This window comes from Labeo rohita, chromosome 10 (assembly GCF_022985175.1).
Source record: "Labeo rohita strain BAU-BD-2019 chromosome 10, IGBB_LRoh.1.0, whole genome shotgun sequence".
NCBI classification, from domain to species: Eukaryota; Metazoa; Chordata; class Actinopteri; order Cypriniformes; family Cyprinidae; genus Labeo; species Labeo rohita.
Window position 1 is genome coordinate 1,516,748 of NC_066878.1, and position 22,104 is coordinate 1,538,851.

At 42.9% G+C, this 22,104-nt stretch overlaps 4 protein-coding genes across 4 annotated transcripts; all 4 read right to left on the reverse strand.

Moving 5' to 3' along the window:
* Window positions 1–6,913: 6,913 nt before the first annotated feature.
* Window positions 6,914–7,906, reverse strand: LOC127172405 (olfactory receptor 1500-like). Its single transcript, XM_051121665.1, has one exon. It carries the CDS (start codon window positions 7,904–7,906, stop codon window positions 6,914–6,916), a length of 993 nt encoding a protein of 330 aa, XP_050977622.1.
* A 1,824-nt stretch (window positions 7,907–9,730) lies between these two features.
* On the reverse strand, window positions 9,731–10,690 carry LOC127171878 (olfactory receptor 19-like). Its single transcript, XM_051120815.1, has one exon. It carries the CDS (start codon window positions 10,688–10,690, stop codon window positions 9,731–9,733), a length of 960 nt encoding a protein of 319 aa, XP_050976772.1.
* A 1,825-nt stretch (window positions 10,691–12,515) lies between these two features.
* LOC127172406 (olfactory receptor 1500-like) lies at window positions 12,516–13,508 on the reverse strand. Its single transcript, XM_051121666.1, has one exon. It carries the CDS (start codon window positions 13,506–13,508, stop codon window positions 12,516–12,518), a length of 993 nt encoding a protein of 330 aa, XP_050977623.1.
* A 7,097-nt stretch (window positions 13,509–20,605) lies between these two features.
* On the reverse strand, window positions 20,606–21,565 carry LOC127171879 (olfactory receptor 19-like). The gene has a single exon (XM_051120817.1). It carries the CDS (start codon window positions 21,563–21,565, stop codon window positions 20,606–20,608), a length of 960 nt encoding a protein of 319 aa, XP_050976774.1.
* Between the last annotated feature and the right edge of the window lie 539 nt (window positions 21,566–22,104).

The window sequence follows — 22,104 nt, forward strand, 5'->3', positions numbered from 1 at the left end:
AGTAACACAAAGCTTAGCCTATTGCAATCTATTGGATGGGATGCACACTATGTACTGTTCATTCATCAACTGAAAACAGCATTGAAGAAATCTTTTTTTTTTAACCTACCTATTCTGTAAGTATTTGTTTATCACAGAGTTTGACTAAAATAATTTAGATAAATAAACGAGGCCTAACATAATGATTTGGTTCACTGAAGCACAAGCATGGGCAGGGATTACTCTCAAAGAAAAAATCCCCTGAAACTATCTGCGATTTACAACAAACAGAACTTGAACAAATGCCACCTAATGATTCATTCAAGACATATCATTAAATTCATGTATGTGAAATTTTCAAATACTATTTATTACTTTATGTAATATAGTTTGAAACAAGGGAAGAAATCACACAGCAACTTTACTAGGGCTTTAACCCAGAGTAAACATATTTGGCCTGTTTGCCATTCAATTTTTATTTCTCTAGTACTGTTCACCTTGTTGCAATTATACAGTTCTTTTATGGATTGCGTGAACTCCTCTGCCTTTAGAGTGAGTATGATGGGATTCAACATAGGTGGTATTGCCTGTGTCAGGGAACTGATAATTACCTGGGCATTTGGATGCAAATGTGTTGTTAGGGATGCAATAATATTGCTTAATATTGGAAGATAAAAAAAAATTGCCACCAACGTGACGTGAGGAACAGGTTTTTATGAAACAGAGGAGGCATCATTTATATCATCAGGCAAATTTATATTAGATCATGCTCAATCTTGGGACTTTAGTTCATGGATTAATCCTTCTCCCTATTGACTCAAGGATAATCAAAATTAATAATGGTTTTCACATTTTTCGGACACTGTGCCATGCCATAATACTAGGTATATAATACATAATGCCATAATAAAGTAAGGAGTAACTATAGTGCATTTTAGTAAGCTGCAGTGATAGTGTATATCAGGAGCTGTTGTACCACACATCAGCGCACGCCATTGTGCTGCAAGAAATCACACAGAAGCTGATACTCAGAACAACAACACGATTGTGTACATTTTAGACACAATATTGCCAGTTACTTGACCTGTCAATGAAAATTGTTTTAGAAAATGTAAATTCTATGTATGCATATATGAAAATGTAAATGACGACCACTATATTCATTATTACATCAGGCAACACAACACCACAATCACTCAATCGGAGATTGTTACAGGGAGTGAGGGACGAGAGGCGAACGGATCCACATGCAAGCTTTTATTAAAGGGAGGAGACAGATACATGGTCGGACAGGCAGGGTCAAATCAACAGTAAACAGAAGTGTCAGAGGCGAGACGAGAGAATAGTCCTTAATGACGAGCGATAATCCAAAGGTAGGCGGCTAGACAGACAAACGAGATAACCAGGCGGGAAAAAACAAAACACAGGGAACTAGGAACTCGGAACTCGGAACTCGGAACAAGAAACTAGGAAGCGATAACAAAGGGAATACAACAATATAACAATCCGTGCCTTGCAAGGGGAAAGTCCGGGGTTTTTATAGTGAGCCTGATTGGCTACCGGAGGCAACGCAATGGGCGCGGTGGAGGATGGGAGATGCAGTCCGAAGTGCAAAGTACCAGTCAGAGTGTAATGCAAAGGTGAGAGTGACATCTGGTGGTGAGCAGTCCGCAGAGCACCGACCAGATTCGTGACATAGCCCCCCCCAAAGGAGCGGCTTCCAGACGCTCGAAGGAAACAACAGTCCAAGGGAGCGGTGGGGCGGGAGCGAGACAGGGCGGAGGGCCAGGTCCATGTGGAGGGCCCGGTGATTGAGGCAGGACCGACAGAGCAGGTACCCTCCAGGGCGGGGCGGAGCAGGCGACGCAAGAGCCCTCCAGGGCGGAGCCGGAGGCGGGACAGGCGACGCAAGAGCCCTCCAGGGCGGAGCCGGAGGCAGAGCGTGAGACACTGGCGCCCTCCAGGGTGGAGCAGGAGACGCAGAAGCCCTCCAAGGCGGAACAGGAGGCGGAGCGAACCTCCAGGGCGGAACAGGAGGCGGAGCAGGAGGCGGAGCAGCCCTCCGGGGCGAAACAGGAATCTGCGTCACGGTCTGGGACCTGGGGAAAGCAAGGACAGAGGAGGCAGACAGAATAGGGGGAGAAGGCGCAGCAGCCCTCCAGGGCGGAACAGGAGGCGGAGCAGGAGGTTCCGCAGCCCTCCGGGGCGGAACAGGAGGCGGAGCAGGAGGCGGAGCAGCCCTCCGGGGCGAAACAGGAATCTGCGTCACGGTCTGGGACCTGGGGAAAGCAAGGACAGAGGAGGCAGACAGAATAGGGGGAGAAGGCGCAGCAGCCCTCCAGGGCGGAACAGGAGGCGGAGCAGGAGGTGCCGCAGCCCTCCGGGGCGGAACAGGAGGCGCCGCAGCCCTCTGGGGGGCGGAACAGGAACCTGCGTCATGGTCTTCTCTGAAGGGGAAGGCCTCTGGAGCAGACTTGAGACCAGACGGGACCCCTGGAGCAGACTTAACACCAGACGGGGCCTCTGGAGCAGACTTGAGACCAGACGGGACCTCTGGAGCAGACTTGAGACCAGACGGGACCTCTGGAGCAGACTTGAGACCAGACGGGACCTCTGGAGCAGACTTGAGACCAGACGGGACCTCTGGGGCAGACTTGGGACCAGACGGGATCTCTGGGGCAGACTTGGGACCAGACGGGACCTCTGGGGCTGACTTGAGACCAGGCGGGAGCTCTGGAGCAGGAAACCGCGTTATGGCCTGGGACCTGGGAACAGCAGAGACAGAGAAAGCAGACAGAATATGGGGAGAAGCAGAGAGGTCGTAGAGGGATGCCGCCTCCATGGGAGGATCTACAGCCAAGGCTGACACCTCAGGAGGCATTGGGATGGCTTCTCCAAATGAGGGGAGCTCTGGAGCAGACTTGAGATCAGACGGGAGCTCTGGAGCAGGCTTGAGATCAGACGGGAGCTCTGGAGCAGGCTTGAGATCAGACGGGAGCTCTGGAGCAGGCTTGAGATCAGACGAAAGCTCTGGAGCAGGCTTGAGATCAGACGGGAGCTTCGGAGTGTAGTGTGCGGCCCACATACTGAGAATGGTGATTGCCATCACACTGGCAGACATGATGTGACAAGGCTCTGGCCGGTCAGACAAGACGTAACTTGGCTCTGGACAAATAGACGAGACATGACGAGGCACTGGGAGGTCTGATGAAACATGGGGAGGCTCTGGGCCGTCGGGCAGGGCGTGACTTGACTCTGAAACAGCAGTACCTTGACTTGGCTCAATGAGTGCTGCTGTGGATTGACCAGATTCGTGAAGATCAGTAGTGAACTGACTTGACTCTTGGAGATCAGCGGTGACTGGACCTGGCTCATGGAGATCAGCAGTGACTTGATTTGATACGTGAAGACCAGCGGTGGCTTGAACTGGCTTGTGAAGATCAATGACCTTACTTGACTCAGGAACCACGACTGTGACCTTGCTTGACTCAGGAACCACGGCTGTGACCTTGCTCGATTCAGGAACCACGGCTGTGACCTTGTTCGACTCAGGAGGAGCGGCCGTGACTTCACTTGGCTTGTGAAGGTTAACAATGACTTTACTTGGTTCAGGAACGACAGCCTTGAGGTTGCCTGACGCAGGAACGACAGCCTTGATGTTGCCTGACGCAGGAACGACCGCCTTGACGTTGTTGGACTTGAAAGCTTGACTGGACTCGGAAGCTTGACTGGACTCGGAAGCTTGACTGGACTCGAAAGCTTGACTTGGCTCTGGAATAACAGCAGCAGCTTGACTTGGCTCATGAGGAACTGCTATAACCTGGCTTGGCTCATGGAGATCCGCTGTACCAGGACTTGACTCGTGAACAATATGGCTTGGCTCAGGAACAACAGCTGTTACGTGACTTGACTCAGGAATAACATGGCTTGACTCAGGAACAACAGCTGTAGCGTGACTTGACTCGTGGGGAACAACTGTGACTTGGCTTGACTCGTGGGAAACAGCTGTGACCTGGCTTGACTCGTGGGGAACGGCAGGTGTGTCTTGACTTGACTCAGGGGTAGCTGCCGCGACATGAAGGAGCGCCACTCTAGCTGCCCATACTGTCATTAGGGGTGTGTCCAGCACGTGGGCCATCATGACCACAGGTGGCGTCCGGGTGCTGACCACAGGTTCTGGAATGGCAGCCATATTGTGGAGTGGGCTTGGAGACAGCGGCCATCTTGTGCAGTGGCTGGGAGACAGCGGCCATCTTGTGCAGTGGCTCTGGCGTGGCAGCCATCTTGTGCAATGGCTCCGGCGTGGCAGCAATCTTGTGTGGTGGCTCAGGAAAGATGGGTGTAACTTGACTTGACACAGGAACAATAGCCGCAGCTTGACTTGACTTGGAAACTTGACTTAACTCAGGAAATACAGCTGCAACTTGACTTGACTTGGAGACTTGACTTGACTCAGGAAACACAGTAGCAACTTGCCTTGACTCAGAAACTTGACTTGACTCAGGAAACACAGCTGCAACTTGACTTGACTTGGAAACTTGACTTGACTCAGGAAATACAGCTGCAACATTATATGGCTCTGGTATGGCGGCTGTGATGTGACGGAGCTCTGTTCTCGCCGCCATCTTGTGAACGGGCTCCACCGTCGCCGCCATCTTGTGAACGCGCTCCGACGCGGCCGCCATTTTGTGAACGGGCACCGCTGTCGCCGCTACCGCATTAACGCGCTCCGGCACGGCCACCATCTTGTGCGCGGGCTCTGCTGACGCCGCCATAGCTCGAGCACGCTCCGTCACGGCCGCCATTTCACGAGCGATCCAGGCGGAAAACCTGTTTGTGGCGTCGTGATCCGGTGTTACCGCCAATCTGCAAGAGGGGTGCGCGGCTGCTCTGTCTGCGTTGTCGCGTACCTCCTTCGCGACCCCCACAGTACACGGCGAGCCCACACACAATAACGCAAAGTTCAAGAAAGCAGCCAAAGATGAGCGCGGACCCTCGCGTCTGAGTCTAGCCTTTAAGTGCTCGTTTGCGCCGTCGCAAAAAATCTCAATTAAAATACAGTCCGGTTGGGTGTACTGCTCGAGTGAACATTGTCCTTGCTTTATCCGGCATAGAATCCTGTCAGTGTCTGTATCTGAATGTCTGGATCCTGTTGTGATGGATTGTTCTGTTACAGGGAGTGAGGGACGAGAGGCGAGCAGATCCACATGCGAGCTTTTATTAAAGGGAGGAGACCGATACATGGTCGGACAGGCAGGGTCAAATCAACAGTAAACAGAAGTGTCAGAGGCGAGACGAGAGAATAGTCCTTAATGACGAGCGATAATCCAAAGGCAGGCGGCTAGACAGACAAACGAGATAACCAGGCGGGAAAAAACAAAACACAGGGAACTAGGAACTCGGAACTCGGAACAAGAAACTAGGAAGCGATAACAAAGGGAATACAACAACATAACAATCCGTGCCTTGCAAGGGGAAAGTCCGGGGTTTTTATAGTCAGCCTGATTGGCTACCGGAGGCAACGCAATGGGCGCGGTGGAGGATGGGAGATGCAGTCCAAAGTGCAAAGTACCAGTCAGAGTGTAATGCAAAGGTGAGAGTGACATCTGGTGGTGAGCGGTCCGCAGAGCACCGACCAGATTCGTGACAGGAGATATTCTTGTCTAATTTACATCCCTACTCCGGCATCGGCAGGCGGGTCTGAGGTAAGACGCTCATGTCAATCAACTATGGAGATGCCACACCAACAGGCATCTGAGAACAGCTCAATTTGAAATAGGGAATATTATTTTTACAGATTAATTAAAAACCACTTCATGGATTTTTATCATTAGAGGGCAGATTTGTACATACACTACTAACACACATTAATGTTTAAACAACATGTAAAAGTGAACTTTGCATCCGATGACCCCTTTAATTGTGACCCAAAACTAAATGTAACATTCAACAACAAGTATTTCACAAAATATATTTTAGTCAACACTGTTGCAAAGCAGGTTAAACCATATGAAATGATGTGAGTGTCTCTGAAATGTTAAATAAGCTTCTCTCATTTTTTTTTTGACCACTTGGGCCACATACTTCTTGAGCAGTGCTGTCACTAGCTGACTTTCTCCAGGCATGGTGCACAGACCTGGGTATTTGATAATACAATTTATTGCAGAGTATTTACATGACAATTTCTTAATCTGTTTAATTAATTAGTTGTTGCAGTCCTAAAATATTGTCTTGCTGTCTTGTGTTTACATTGTGGGTTTATAGATTAGGAACGCTGTTATACGGCCTTACAGTACACTGTTTTTGTGTGATGGGGTTGTGTAACTGCTATTGACTGTTTTACTTTAGTCCAATAAACACATATTAATACAATGATTTAGTACACTGAAGCACCATGAAAAATTGGGTAAATTCATAAACTGTCTGTGGGTAACAATCAGCAAAATTCAAACAAATACCAGCTAAACATTTAAGAGGTCTGTTCATTAGAATAACAAACATGATGCAGAAGCATTTGTTATTTTGAGAGCAAATTTGTTATTTTTAAGAGCGGATATACTTCCATTTGACTTGTTAAACTGAAATTATTGAATAAAAATATGAATATTTTTAAAGCTTTATTTTTTTTGTCTTGATTTAAACTGTTTGTACACTGTTTTGAATAAAAGCAGCAATAAGAAGCTTTACTATATTTAACTGTTCAATATATTTTGTCTATTTATAACACCATTGCTGTTACAACATATACATACAGTACAGAATCAATCAACTCTGTTAAATAAGATATTTGTTGAATGACCACAGCTGATGAAACAACTAATCAAATATCTGTAGGCAAAGAGTTTTTTTAAGGCAGGTAAGGAAGGTCAACACCAATATTGCGTTTCACACATTGATCAGAATATATGAGATTAAACCTGTAATTATTTTAAATTTATCCTACTGCTTTAATTTTTCTTCCTTTGGTTGAATTCACTTTGCTGCGTTTGTACAGTTCTTTTATGGATTGCATGACCTCCTCTGTCTTTAGAGTGTATATGATGGGATTCAGCATAGGTGGTATTGTCTGTGCCAGAGAGTTGTTAATTTTCTGGACATTTGGATGCAAAGGTGTTGTTACAGATGCAAGGACATTGCATAAAATTGGGAGATAAAACATTGCCACCAATATAAGATGTGAGGTACAGGTCTTTATGGCCTTGATCCGATCAGCACCATGAGCAATCTTAAGCAGAGCCACAGAAATGCAGAAATATGAGATGACGATCAATATGAGTGGTGTGCAAATCAGGAGACCATAGGAAATTTTACCCATCAAAATATTTATGGAAATATCATTACAAGCTAGTCCACAGATTGGGGCATAATCACAAAAATAACTATTAATTACATTAGACCTGCAAAAAGACATTCTATTCACCAAACCTACAAGTACAGAAAAAACTGTCATAGATACAATCCACATCACACCTATGATCAGAAACATAGCTGGTTTGGTTACAATGGCATGATACCTTAAAGGAAAACAAATAGCAACCAGTCTGTCATAAGCCAAAGCGAGTAGTGTCAAAGATTGCAGATTCATGAAATGATATACAAAAAACATATTTGTTAAACACGCTTCATATGAAACAACCTGATGGTCAAATAAAAACATGTCTATGATTTTTGGAATCAAAGCTGAGCTTCCACACAGATCAGAAAGTGCCAGATGAAAAACAGCAATGTATTTGGCTGTGTGAAGCCTGTGGGCCAAATAAATGATACACATGATAAATGAATTCCCCAAAACAGTCATAACATATACCAAAGAGAGGAAAACATAATAGTATCTTGCATGTGGAATATTAGAAAAGTCACTGATAAAAAATGTAGCAGGACGAACAAAGGTCTCATTTGTAGAGGAGTCTGACTGCACAGAGCTCATGATGCCTGTTGTTTCACCTGTAATAAAGAACTTTTACAGAAATACACAAAATAACAGAATACACCCATAATGATTTCAGTTCCAGTCACAGTGATTAATGAATGAAAGTTATAGATGTTCATTAATATTAATATTAAACTAACAATAAAACAGTTTTCAGTCATTGCAGTAAAATCATTAGAAAGGAAACACACGGTTTATACACTACCTTCTCCAAAGCTGTCAGAATGACATTATGCTACCAATCATCAGACATGTTTATATTAAATCATGAGCTTGGGACTTTAGTTCATGAATCATGCTTTTTCCCTATAGACTTGAAGAAGCCAGAGCATGCAAATGAAAATGTAATAGAATAGAAAATTTAAGATTGTTTACGCAATACATTGATGCTTATAACAACAGAAGCATACACTTTATAAATGGTTTAAAATTACGACTCTATAAATGGTTAGACATGAAACAGCATTGGCTCTCTTATGCCTCGATGTGAGTGTATTCATATAGCGGTAATATTTTCCTGATTGAAAGCATTAACTTTAACTGCTCGTTACGTGTTTTGATTTGTTGTGGTTATAGGGGAAAGTTCACTCACAAAAATGAAAATTCTGTAATTAATTAATCACCCTCATGTCGTTCTAAACGCGTAAGACTTTTGTTCATCTTCAGAACACAAATTAAGATATTTTTGATGAAATCCGAGTCCGCTTTCTGACTTTGCACAGACAGAAAATGTTCCCAGGCCCAGAAACGTAGTAACATCGGTAAAACAGTCCATGTGACATCAGTAGTTCAACCGTAATTTTACGATGCTAAAAGAATACTTTCTGCATGCAAAGAAAGCAAAAATAACGACTTTATTCAACATTATCGAGACTACCTCTGCACATAAACAACGCATGTGCTGTGACTTGTATACGTGCAGAGGAGCACACATATATGCGTTATGATTACGTGATTTGGAGGAGAAGAATTGTTGAATAAAGTTTTTTTTTTTTTTTTTCTTCGTAAAATTGCAGTTGAACCACTGATGTCACATGGACTATTTTACCAATGTCTTTACTACATTTCTGGGCCTAGGAACATTTCAGTTACATTACTGTCTATGCAGGGTCAGAAAGCTCTTGAATTCCATCAAAAATATCTGTTTTAGGGCTTACCATACATAACCAAGACATTCTGGGGTGCAGAACCTCAAAAAACCAAAGACCATATATTTTTTAAAAATCAAAATAAATTTTAAGAGTTGTTTCAGGTCACATCCATGCTGTTTTTATAGGACAATTTCAATACAACAATATTAAGAACAATCATAATTACTATTATTATTATTCATTATTAGTACTATTATGTTAATGTTATAATTATAACAATAGTATTTTAACAAATACTACAAATACATAATAATAATATTATTACACTGTAAAATAAAAAAATATATTTTTGATTATAATGATAATAGTACTTAGAACAACTGTGAAATAACAATACTAATATTGTTGAAGGAAAAGCGTTCTGTAACAAGAACTACCCACACACATTGTCAAAACATCCATGTGTTTTTAAACTTTCAAAAAATGTATGTGATGGACTAATAACATGAAAAATCCCATTTTAATATGAGATGTTGATGTTGTAAAGTTTTATTAAAAGACTTAAACCGCAACTATTCTGTGATGAACCTTTTTTTACTTAACAGACTGTTTTAAATTCTGTTCGCACTTCATAACAGAATGTTGAAATATTAATTATTCTAAACATCATGAAGATATATGAACAAAACAACACTGAAAAATAATGTTACATAAATTGAAGAAAAGAGGTTTATTTCCAAGACAGAAATGTGACTCGTCTTTTAAGAAGTCTTTTCACAGACACCATGAACTCCTCTGTCATGAATGTGTAGATTATTGGGTTAAGCATTGGAGGAAGTACAGTGGTCAAAGAGAGATTAAAAATCCTTGTGTTAGCGTTTATAAATGAAGAAAGAGCATATGTAAAAGTGATGGGTACATAAAATATAGCCACTAATAATAAATGAGCAGTACATGTCTTTGTGGCTCTTTTACGGTCTTGTGGGGTCGTGATTTTAAACAATGTCACAGCAATGCATGTATATGAAAAGATAATAAAAGCTACTGGAAACCCAAGGATGATTGCTGGGAACAAACTGGCTACCACAGAGCTTGGGAAATTATTGTTACAAGCAGAACGATATATAGGACCATGATCACAGTAGAAACTATTAACGGTGACAATAACTTTGCAGAAAGAAAGTCTGCTCATAAAAATTGCTCCGATCATTGTTAGCAACAGTGCTAGTGTCCATGAAGCACCAATCATAACAAGCATTGATCTGTGGGTCACAATCATATGATACCTCAATGGTAATGAAATAGCAACTAATCTGTCATATGAGAGAACAGCAAGAGTTAGTGATTGCACTGTAAAAAATAACATATTGGAGAACATATTTGACATGCACAATCCATACGGGATCAACTGATTCCCAAACAAAAACGTGTCCAGCAGCTGAGGGATCACAGCCGTACTCTCACAAATGTCTGTTAGTGATAAATTAAAGACAGAGATATATTTAGGAGTGTGAAGATTTCGGTCCATAACAATAACACACATGAGGCAGGAGTTTCCAAGCAGAGAAATAAAATAGACAAAGAACAGAAATATGTAATAGTATCTCATGTGAGGTATACCAGACAAACCAGTGATGTAGAAGTAAGATGGAATAGAAATATTCCTGTTTTCAGTGAAATCGAGATTCATGGTCATTCATTCACTGATCCTTTATTCATCCTGTCTGGGCAGAAAATAAGCGTGTTTATTATTGTGGTAAGATATCATTTGAAATGACAACAGACTTTGCAAGACAAGAAAGATATGCTGACAGACACAGAAAATGAGTTTCATAAACAACAATTACAATACAATTAAGTAATCATTAAGGTTTTCATGTATCTTTAAAAACTTGTACTCACAGAAATGGAAAAGAGTGGGTCTGGTGTATACAGCAGACGGCATTGTAAAAAGAACTTTCCCTGCATTGTTATATATTGAACTACATATCCCTCAGTTGAACTCTGAACCTCACTGGACTTGTCAGCTGACCAATCACAGCACAGAACTGGCAGTCATACTAATCCATAGAGGAGAAACATAAGTCAGCATTTGTTGCTCCATACGACTAAGGCTAAATCTTAAACAGAAATATTATCCTTTACAGCTGTTTTTCAAATAGCAGATTTGGTAGAGTTTTGGAAACACAGCTAGTAGCAACCTGATCTAATGGCGAAAACATTCCTCCGCCATAGTCTTGCGACGCTAATCATCATTCGCTTCAACATCAAGCACCCTACCCTACCCTTACAGTAATCAAAATACAGTGTTGGAAGCATAATCTGATAGGAACCATTGTTTGTCAGAACACCAGAAAGCGAAACATACTGAGCTGTAATCATAAGTGTGTACAAAACGATTACAAGTACTCGCCATTTCTACCGCCTCTAGTGTTCATTTCTGTTGGAAACTGCAGTGATATGTACTTACTGGTACGTATTTTGCGTCTCACAAAAAGTTTCCACAGTTACGTTTTCGTCATGAGACCAGGTTGTGATTACTTAAAAACCACTGCATGTATTTTTTATTATAGGGTAGATTTGTACATGCACTACCAACACACATTAATGTTCAAACAACATGTAAAAGTGAACTTTGCATCCGATGACCCCTTTAAACGTGACCCAAAACTAAATGCAACATTCAAAAAGAAATATTTCAAAAAATATATTTTAATAAACATTACTGCATTTTTTTTTCCTTGTCACTCACAAACTGAGGTGCATGTGCACACGTTAACTTTGTGAAGGCTGTGAAGCAGAGCAGAGATTCCCTCGCTTTCAGGATGGGCCTTTGTTCTAGATATAAATACTTGTTTGAATGTATACGGTCAAATAAAAGTAATGGGTTCAGGAAAAGCAGGTTAACCCACATACAATTTATTGCAGAGTATTTACATGACAATTTTTTAATCTGTTTTATGAATTAGTTGCTCCAGTCCTAAAATATTGTCTTGCTGTCTTGTTTACACATTGTGGGTTTATAAATGAAGAATGCTGTTATACGGCCTTACATTGTGTTTGTGTGATGGGTTTTGTGTAACTGCTATTGACTGTTTCACTTTAGTCCAATAAACACATATTAATACAATGATTTAGTACACTGAAGTACCATGTCCTATGGGGTCTCAAGAAAAGAAAAACTGGGTAAATTCATAAACTGTCTGAGGGTAACAATCAGCAGAATTCAAACAAATACCAGCTAAACATTCAAGAGGTCTGTTCATTAGAATAACAAACATGATGCAGAAGCATTTGTTATTTTGAGAGCAAATACATATACATATACATATACATACAGTACAGAATCAATCAACTCTGTTAAATAAGATATTTGTTGAATGACCACAGCTGATGAAACAACTAATCAAATATCTGCAGGCAAAGAGTTTCTTTAAGGCAGGTAGGGAAGGTCAACACCAATATTTCACACGCTGATCAGAATAAATGAGATTAAACCTGTAATTATTTTAAATTTATCCTACTGCTTTCATTTTTCTTCCTTTGGTTGAATTTACTTTGCTGCGTTTGTACAGTTCTTTTATGGATTGCATGACCTCCTCTGTTTTTAGAGTGTATATGATGGGATTCAGCATAGGTGGTATTGTCTGTGCCAGAGAGTTGTTAATTATCTGGACATTTGGATGCAAAGGTGTTGTTACAGATGCAACGACATTGCATAAAATTGGGAGATAAAACATTGCCACCAATATAAGATGTGAGGTACAGGTCTTTATGGCCTTGATCCGATCAGCACCATGAGCAATATTAAGCAGAGCCATAGAAATGCAGAAATATGAGATGACGATCAATATGAGTGGTGTGCAAATCAGGAGACCATAGGAAATGTTACCCATCAAAATATTTATGGAAATATCATTACAAGCTAGTCCACAGATTGGGGCATAATCACAAAAATAACTATTAATTACATTAGACCTGCAAAAAGACATTCTATTCACCAAACCTACAAGTACAGAAAAAACTGTCATAGATACAATCCACATCATCCCTATGATCAGAAACATGGCTGGTTTGGTTACAATGGCATGATACCGTAGAGGAAAACAAATAGCAACCAGTCTGTCATAAGCCAAAGCGAGTAGTGTCAAAGATTGCAGATTCATGAAATGATATACAAAAAACATATTTGTTAAACACGCTTCATATGAAACAACCTGATGGTCAAATAAAAACATGTCTATGATTTTTGGAATCAAAGCTGAGCTTCCACACAGATCAGAAAGTGCCAGATGAAAAACAGCAATGTATTTGGCTGTGTGAAGCCTGCGGGCCAAATATATGATACACATGATAAATGAATTCCCCAAAACAGTCATAACATATACCAGAGAGAGGAAAACATAATGGTATCTTGCATGTGGAATATTAGAAAAATCACTGATAAAAAATGTAGCAGGACGAACAAAGGTCTCATTTGTAGAGGAGTCTGACTGCACAGAGCTCATAATGCCTGTTGTTTCACCTGTAATAAAGAACTTTTACAGAAATACACAAAATAACAGAATACACCCATAATGATTTCAGTTCCAGTCAGTGATTAATGAATGAAAAGTCATAGATGTTCATTAATAGGGCTGCAACGATTAATCGAACGATGTCGTGAGGCGCGTTTAGTCAATGAAGCCGGTACTTTGATTAGTAGTAAAGCTCCATCACGTGCGTTCAGCTGAAGCGGCAAGTAATACACAGAGCTGTAAAGCACTGACAAGCTACGCCAAATCGTGCGCAAAATTGAATTCGATTAATCGTTGCAGCCCTATTCATTAACATTAATATTAAACTAACAATAAAACAGTTTTCGGTCATTGCAGTAAAATCATTAGAGAGGAAACACACGGTTTATACACTACCTTCTCCAAAGCTGTCAGAATGACATTATGCTACCAATCATCAGACATATTTATATTAGATCGTGAGCTTGGGACTTAAGTTCATGAATCATGCTTTTTCCCTATAGACTTGAAGAAGCCAGGGCATGCAAATGAAAATGTTATAGAATAGAAAATTTAAGCTTAGAGATTTTTTACGCAATACATTGATGCTTATAACAACAGAAGCTCATTTTAATAAGTTGGTTTATGAGTATTGCTCTAGTCAATATTAGCAAAAGTTCCTGTTTCCACAAATATACTGCGCAATTAAACACCTGCTCTCACTCACTAGAGCACCCAATACTGTCACAAATCCAAGATCCACGTCATGCCAGAAGTGCCTTTTAGCATCTTTACTGTAACACCACCAGGCTACTCTTTAGCTGTCAAAGAGAAACATTTGGCGTCAAAATGGACGCAAAGGGCAAGGGGATTTTATCATGATGAAAGTATATAGGCTACTGATGCATGATTATATTTTGGACTAGGATTTTTTTTTTTCATTGAACAGCAACAACTTTATATTCACAGTATTATGTAGATATTTTTGATTGCTTACAGGATTAAAACAGTAGCTACACAACTTTAAAAATCGGAACTGATTTTTAAAAACAGACATCATACACTTTATAAATGGTTTAAAATTATGACTCTATAAATGGTTAGACATGAAACAGCATTGGCTCTCTTATGCCTCGATGTGAGTGTATTCATATAGCAGTAATAATTTCATGATTGAAAGCATTAAATTTCATTAACTGTTCGTTACGTGTTTTGATTTGTTGTGGTTAGGTTAAGGGGATAGTTCACTCAAAAAATGAAAATTCAGTCATTAATCACCCTCATGTTGTTCTAAACACGTAAGACTTTTGTTAATCTTCAGAACACAAATTATGATATTTTTGATGAAATCCAAGAGCTTTCTGACTTTGCATAGACAGCAAATGTTCCCAGGCCCAGAAACATAGTAAAGACATCGGTAAAACAGTCCATGTGACATCAGTAGTTCAACCGTAATTTTATGATGCTGAAAGAATACTTTTTGCGCGCAAAGAAAGCAAAAATAATGACTTTATTCAACATTATCAAGACTACCTCTGCACATAAACAAGGCATGTGCTGCGACTTGTTTACGTGCAGAGGAACACACACTATTTGTATGCGATATGATTACATTATTTGGAGGAGAAGAATTGTTGAATAAAGTTTTTTTTTTTTTGCTTCGTAAAATTGCGGTTGAACCACTGATGTCACATGGACTATTTTACCAATGTCTTAACTACATTTCTGGGCCTAGGAACATTTCAGTTACATTACTGTCTATGCAGGGTCAGAAAGCTCTTGGATTTCATCAAAAATATCTGTTTTAGGGCTTACCATACATAACCAAGACATATACATATAAAGACCATATATTTTTTAAAAATCAAAATAAATATTAAGAGTTGTTTCAGGTCACATCCACTCTGTTTTTATAGGACAATTTCAACACAATAATATTAATAACAATCATAATTACTATTATTATTATTCATTATTAGTACTATTATGTTAATGTTATAATTATAACAATAGTATTTTAACAAATACTACAAATATATAATAATAATATTATTATACTGTAAAATAAAAAAAACCTATTTTTGATTATAACGATAATAGTACTTAGAACAACTGTGAAATAACAATACTAATATTGTTGAAGGAAAAGCGTTCTGTAACAAGAACTTCCCACACACACAGTCAAAACATTCATGTGTTCCCTTTCGAGGAACTCGAACTGCGTCCTCTAGGGGGCGCTAGGGGGAACGCCGTCAGCGTGACCCGTGTCTGAAGTATATATACAAAACAACAACAAAGTTGGCCGGCGACAGCCTATGACGTCACTGCCGGCGCGACTCGTCGCTGCCGGCGCGTCACTACCGGTGCGACCACAGTATAAAAGGACACCGGTAGAGCAGGACGGCCTCTTCTTCGTCTTCATTGACTCTTTGTCTGGAGTGTGTAGCAAAACGGTAAGAGACCCCTTTTCTTTGGAAAAATATGGCTAGCACTAGTAAGGCGTTTAGAAAGTGCGTGGATCCGTGTCCTCGTTATTTGACACCCGATGACACGCACGATCTTTGCGTCTTTTGTTTGGGCGAGGAGCATGCACGCGACGTCCTCGAGGGGGCAGTCTGCGTGCACTGTGAGCTTTTTCCCATGAGAAAGCTCCGTTCTCGTCTGTCTCTCTTCTCGAGGGAAGAGGGACAGCCACCTGTTCCCCGTGGCTCAGGACCCTCCGCTGCTGAGGCACGGAGAAAAATGAGCTCATGGGGATCCCAGGTGGACCTCGCTGACGAGCTAAAAAAAGGGACTTTCCCTTTCACGCGCGTCAGTCGCGGGCGAGGACGAACTGCTGGCTGACGATGATGTTGTTTCTCTTACATCATCCGATCCAGCAGCTAGTGCTCTGTTGGGTCCTTCCCAAGAAGAGCAGGAGATGTTGGAAGATGAGGAAGCTGAGGCTGAACCCTTTCTAATCTCCTGCCCTGCATACGAGGAGCTGTTGGAGGTTATGGATCGCGCCACGGTAAGGCTTGACTTGCCGTGGAAGCGAGCCAGAGAGGTGGCGCCTCGGGGTCGTCTCGATGAGCGCTATCTTTCTGATCATAACCTCCCGGCCCAGGTGAGTCTTCCATTCCTTCCCGATCTGCATACGGAGATCGAGAAGGTATGGAAGAGGCCGTTTTCCTCACGCATCCATAATTTTCCGCACTCTAATTATGCGAATATTGAGGGGATGCGTGAGCACGGCTATCAGAGGATGCCACCTGTAGAAGAGACGCTGGCCAGCTATCTCTCTGTAGGTAAGGCATCTTCCCTGAAGACTCCCTCCCTGCCATCCATTCCCCTTCAAGTAACATCTCGTTTGAATGGCAGGGCGTATGCAGCAGCAGGTCAGGCTGTGGGTGCGTTGCACACTATGGCGGTGCTTCAAGCCTACCAGGCTGACTTGCTGAAAGATCTGGATAAGGGTCAGGGTCTTTCCCCGGACGAGGTTGCTGAGCTGCGCCGCACCACGGATCTCGCTCTCCGTGCCACCAAGCAGGCCGCCACTGCCATGGGCAGGTCTATGGGGGCCATGGTGGTTACGGAGAGACATCTGTGGGTGAACTTGGCTGACCTCGGGAAGAAAGAGAGGGGCTTTCTTCTCGACGCACCAGTCTCGCCTTCCGAACTTTTTGGTACCTCCGTTGAGACGGTGGTTGAGAAGTTCAGGGAGGCGAGGGCGCGCTCAGCGGCCTTCAAAACCTTCATTCCACGAAGGTCCAGATCTGAGCCCGAACAGTATGGGGGTCCTGGCCCGTCTCGTTCTGAGGGACGAAGACAGGCCCAGAAGACTAGTGTGGCCACTCGCGCCCTCCCCCACCTGCGGGTGGTTCCGGGAGGAAGCGTGGGTCTAGAGGAGGTAGACAGGACCTGAGGGAAGTGATCCAGACGAGACAGCGTGCTCGCCGGGGTCAGAGTAGAAGATAGCTTCTGCTTATCTTCCTTTGGGGGCTCCTGTCTCCCTCCTCTTAATTCCCCCTTCATATTAGTCTCTCCACCTGACTGAGGTTTGGTGGTACTTTTCCTGCGCACCCCTGCCGGACCTATGATGTTTTAGGTTGGCTTTTTTGTTAAAAAGCAACTTTTACTGATGGTCTGGCTCGGCCTTTCGGCCTCCTCTCAGGAACCATGGATGGGTGAGTTCGATCCATTTTTCATGTCTAACTATGAATCATATTTCTAGCTCAGTGGTCGCTCCCCTTTTTAGGGTTTCTAATAAGCGATCTCTTTGAGGTAACCAGGTGAGTGCTGTCTTCCCCTACGAAAATGAAAGCAGGGTAGACAGCCCATTTTTTATGATTTGCTGTACTCCCCTATAACCTGGTCTCTTCTTAATCTCTCCCGACAGGTCATAGTAATGGTCTAGATGGTTTCTCAGAAGGATTTTCTGAGTCTTCTGGAGTTATGCGCAGGAACCATGGTGGGGTGAGTACGACTCATGTTTAATGTGTCTACCATGCTGTATACAATTGGGTCCTGTTTTTGTGCCTTCCTTGGTAGGTCCTCTTCGAGCACCCCCCTCTGATCTTCAATCATGGTTATGGGCTGCTTGCCTGGGTCTGCCTCCCGTTTTCGAATAGGAAGCTTTCAGGTTCCCTTTACAGCACTGAGAAAACTAGGACTTCGGTCCTACGTCTGGGTAAGCTCTTCAGAATCTCTTTTCACAGGGAGCTCCTGGACATTTTGGATAGACACATTGACCACCGGGTTAAGACCCTCTGTCTTCATCCTGCCCTGAGGGGCTTCGGTTGCGGGGTTTCCGCCCTTCACACAGACCTCCTACCTATGCCATCTGGTGATCTAGCGGTCGCCCTCCGAGGAGTGGGCTTGGTCACGCTATTTCACTGTTTCTCAAGTCAGAGCTGTTTCTGTGGAAACCCTCTGAGTGCTCCGAGGAGCCTTCAGCTAAGCATTCTTGGCCCTTGGTCCCAAGGCTCTGCGGGTCTTGGTAGAGCAGGGCCCGTGCTTTCCATCGAGGAGGTAAGCATAGGTCTGTGTGGGGTGAGAAGGGCTTATGCCCCTTGAGAGGTTACCCACAGAACAGCCTGAGGGCTGGGGATGTGACTGCTTTCTGTGCAGTCTTGTAGAGGTGGCTCCCCGTCATTTCTGATCCCCGTATCTCTTCCTGGGAGTGTGCGACGATGCTCCCCTTTCTGCGGAAAGAGTTTTTGCTAGAGTTCGTCTTCCTTGGAGAGATCAGGTGTCCCTCCCATGTCTCGGGAGTGGAACCCGGTCTCGATACACTACCTTTCCTTGGTACGTATATCAGCTTCAGGGCAGTATTATTAGACAGTTAGCTGCGGCTACTGCATAGGGTGCTCCCCTCCCATCGAGGGTTTACCTGAGCACTGCCCCATTGGGCAACTGAGGTTCACCCTTACTGCCTTCCCCAGGCCAAAGGGAACTTTCGCGGGTCAGATCTCATCCAAGGCTTCTGTACAGGGCACGGTGATGCTCCCCTTTCTACGGAAAGGGTCTCTGAGCTCGTCCCCTGGGGGGATCAGTGGCTCCTCCTGTCCATGGGAGTAGAAGCCTGTCGCGATACACTGCCTTGTCCTGTGTGGCTAAGTGTATCGGCTCTTGGCAGTTTTAGTGGATAGATAGCCGCGGCCTCTATCTGCTTGGCATCTTTGTGCTCCCCTCTCCTTGAGGGTTTTGCTTTGAGCTTTGCCTAATTGGGCGGCTAGATGCGCCCTACTGCCTTCCCCTTAGAGCCTTGTTAAGCCGGCAGTGCTCCCCTCACCCTGAGGGTCTTCTTATTCCACCGTTTCTCAACGGTACGTCTAAAAATAGGCCCACATGTTTGTGGGCGCTTTCTCAAATCCATGTATATGGTAAGTGCACACGTTAACCTTTGGGCACTTTTCTAAAATCCACGCTGTGGTATGGAAGGCACCGGTGTTCTGCGTCCATTCTAAAATCCTTTATGGTAGGGATTCACGCGCTATTGCCCGTACCCTTTCTCGAGGTGGTCTAAAACCCGGTCGTCTCGGGTCCATCTCCAGAGCTTCTGCCAGGCTAAAAGAACGGTTTTTACGCGCCCTAGTTCCGGTGCGCATTTTATGCTCGCTCAACCGGGTTGAGCAGGGAGTTACCACTTGCGTTCTGTGTACGACTTCTGAGGGAGTCGTGCAGGGCTGCAGTAGCCCCTGTGTGACAGGCCAACCTGGGTATCCTAGGCTTCTGGCCGTATCCCCTTAAAGGAATACTTTGTTTCCAAGCTTGGGCTCTACCCCGGGCCGATATCTGCCCTACAGGTAAGTTGGGTATGCAGCCTAAGCTCTGGCCGTAGGGGATATGTCACTGACAGCCATCACTTTATCCTAGGGGCGACTCCCTTAAGGCCTAGGGAGTTGGTACTTAGTGCCTGTCTCTCCGGAAGTCAGGCACTCCCCTCAGCATGGCAGCGTGGGTATAACCGTTCCCCCTAGCGCCCCTAGAGGACGCAGTTCGAGTTCCTCGAAAGGGAACGTCTCAGGTTACGTATGTAACCTTGGTTCCCTGAGAAGGGAACGAGACACTGCGTCCTCTAGGCTCGGGGCCATGCTTCGGGATGTGAGCTTCAGACGAAGAAGCGGCCGTCCTGCTCTACCGGTGTCCTTTTATACTGTGGTCGCACCGGTAGTGACGCGCCGGCAGCGACGAGTCGCGCCGGCAGTGACGTCATAGGCTGTCGCCGGCCAACTTTGTTGTTGTTTTGTATATATACTTCAGACACGGGTCACGCTGACGGCGTTCCCCCTAGCGCCCCCTAGAGGACGCAGTGTCTCGTTCCCTTCTCAGGGAACCAAGGTTACATACGTAACCTGAGACGTTTTTAAACTCTTAAAAAATATAGATGATGGACTAATAACATGAAATAACCCATTTTAATATGGGATGTTGATGTTGTAAAGTTTTATCAGAAGACTTAAACAGCAACTATTCTGTGATTAACCTTTTTTTACTTAACAGACTGTTTTAAATTCTGTTTGCACTTCATAACAGAATGTTGAAATATTAATTATTCTAAACATCATGAAGATATATGAATAAAACAACACTGAAAAATAATGTTACATAAATGGAAGAAAAGAGGTTTATTTCCAAGACAGAAATGTGACTCGTCTTTTAAGAAGTCTTTTCACAGACACCATGAACTCCTCTGTCATGAATGTGTAGATTATTGGGTTAAGCATTGGAGGAAGTACAGTGGTCAAAGAGAGATTAAAAATCCTTGTGTTAGCGTTTAGAAATGAAGAAAGAGCATATGTAAAAGTGATGGGTACATAAAATATAGCCACTAATAATAAATGAGCAGTACATGTCTTTGTGGCTCTTTTACGGTCTTGTGGGGTCGTGATTTTAAACAATGTCATAGCAATGCATGTATATGAAAAGATAATAAAAGCTACTGGAAACCCAAGGATGATTGCTGGGAACAAACTGGCTACCACAGAGCTTGGGAAATTATTGTTACAAGCAGAACGATATATAGGACCATGATCACAGTAGAAACTATTAACGGTGACAATAACTTTGCAGAAAGAAAGTCTGCTCATAAAAATTGCTCCGATCATTGTTAGCAACAGTGCTAGTGTCCATGAAGCACCAATCATAACAAGCATTGATCTGTGGGTCACAATCATATGATACCTCAATGGTAATGAAATAGCAACTAATCTGTCATATGAGAGAACAGCAAGAGTTAGTGATTGCACTGTAAAAAATAACATATTGGAGAACATATTTGACATGCACAATCCATACGGGATCAACTGATTCCCAAACAAAAACGTGTCCAGCAGCTGAGGGATCACAGCCGTACTCTCACAAATGTCTGTTAGTGATAAATTAAAGACAGAGATATATTTAGGAGTGTGAAGATTTCGGTCCATAACAATAACACACATGAGACAGGAGTTTCCAAGCAGAGAAATAAAATAGACAAAGAACAGAAATATGTAATAGTATCTCATGTGAGGTATACCAGACAAACCAGTGATGTAGAAGTAAGATGGAATAGAAATATTCCTGTTTTCAGTGAAATCGAGATTCATGGTCATTCATTCACTGATCCTTTATTCATCCTGTCTGGGCAGAAAATAAGCGTGTTTATTTATTGTGGTAAGATATCATTTGAAAGGACAACAGACTTTGCAAGACAAGAAAGATATGTTGACAGATACAGAAAATGAGTTTCATAAACAACAATTACAATACAATTAAGTAATCATTAAGGTTTTCATGTATCTTTAAAAACCTGTACTCACAGAAAGGTGAAGAGTGGGTCTGGTGTATACAGCAGACAGCAAAAAAAAGACTTTCCCTGCATTGTTATATATTGAACTACATATCCCTCAGTTGAACTCTGAACCTCACTGGACTTGTCAGCTGACCAATCACAGCACAGAACTGGCAGTCATACTAATCCACAGAGGAGAAACTTAAGTCGGCATTTGTTGCTCCATACGACTAAGGCTAAATCTTAAACAGAAATATTATCCTTTACAGCTGTTTTTCAAATAGCAGATTTGGTAGAGTTTTGGAAACACAGCTAGTAGCAACCTGATCTCATGGCAAAAACATTCCTCCGCCA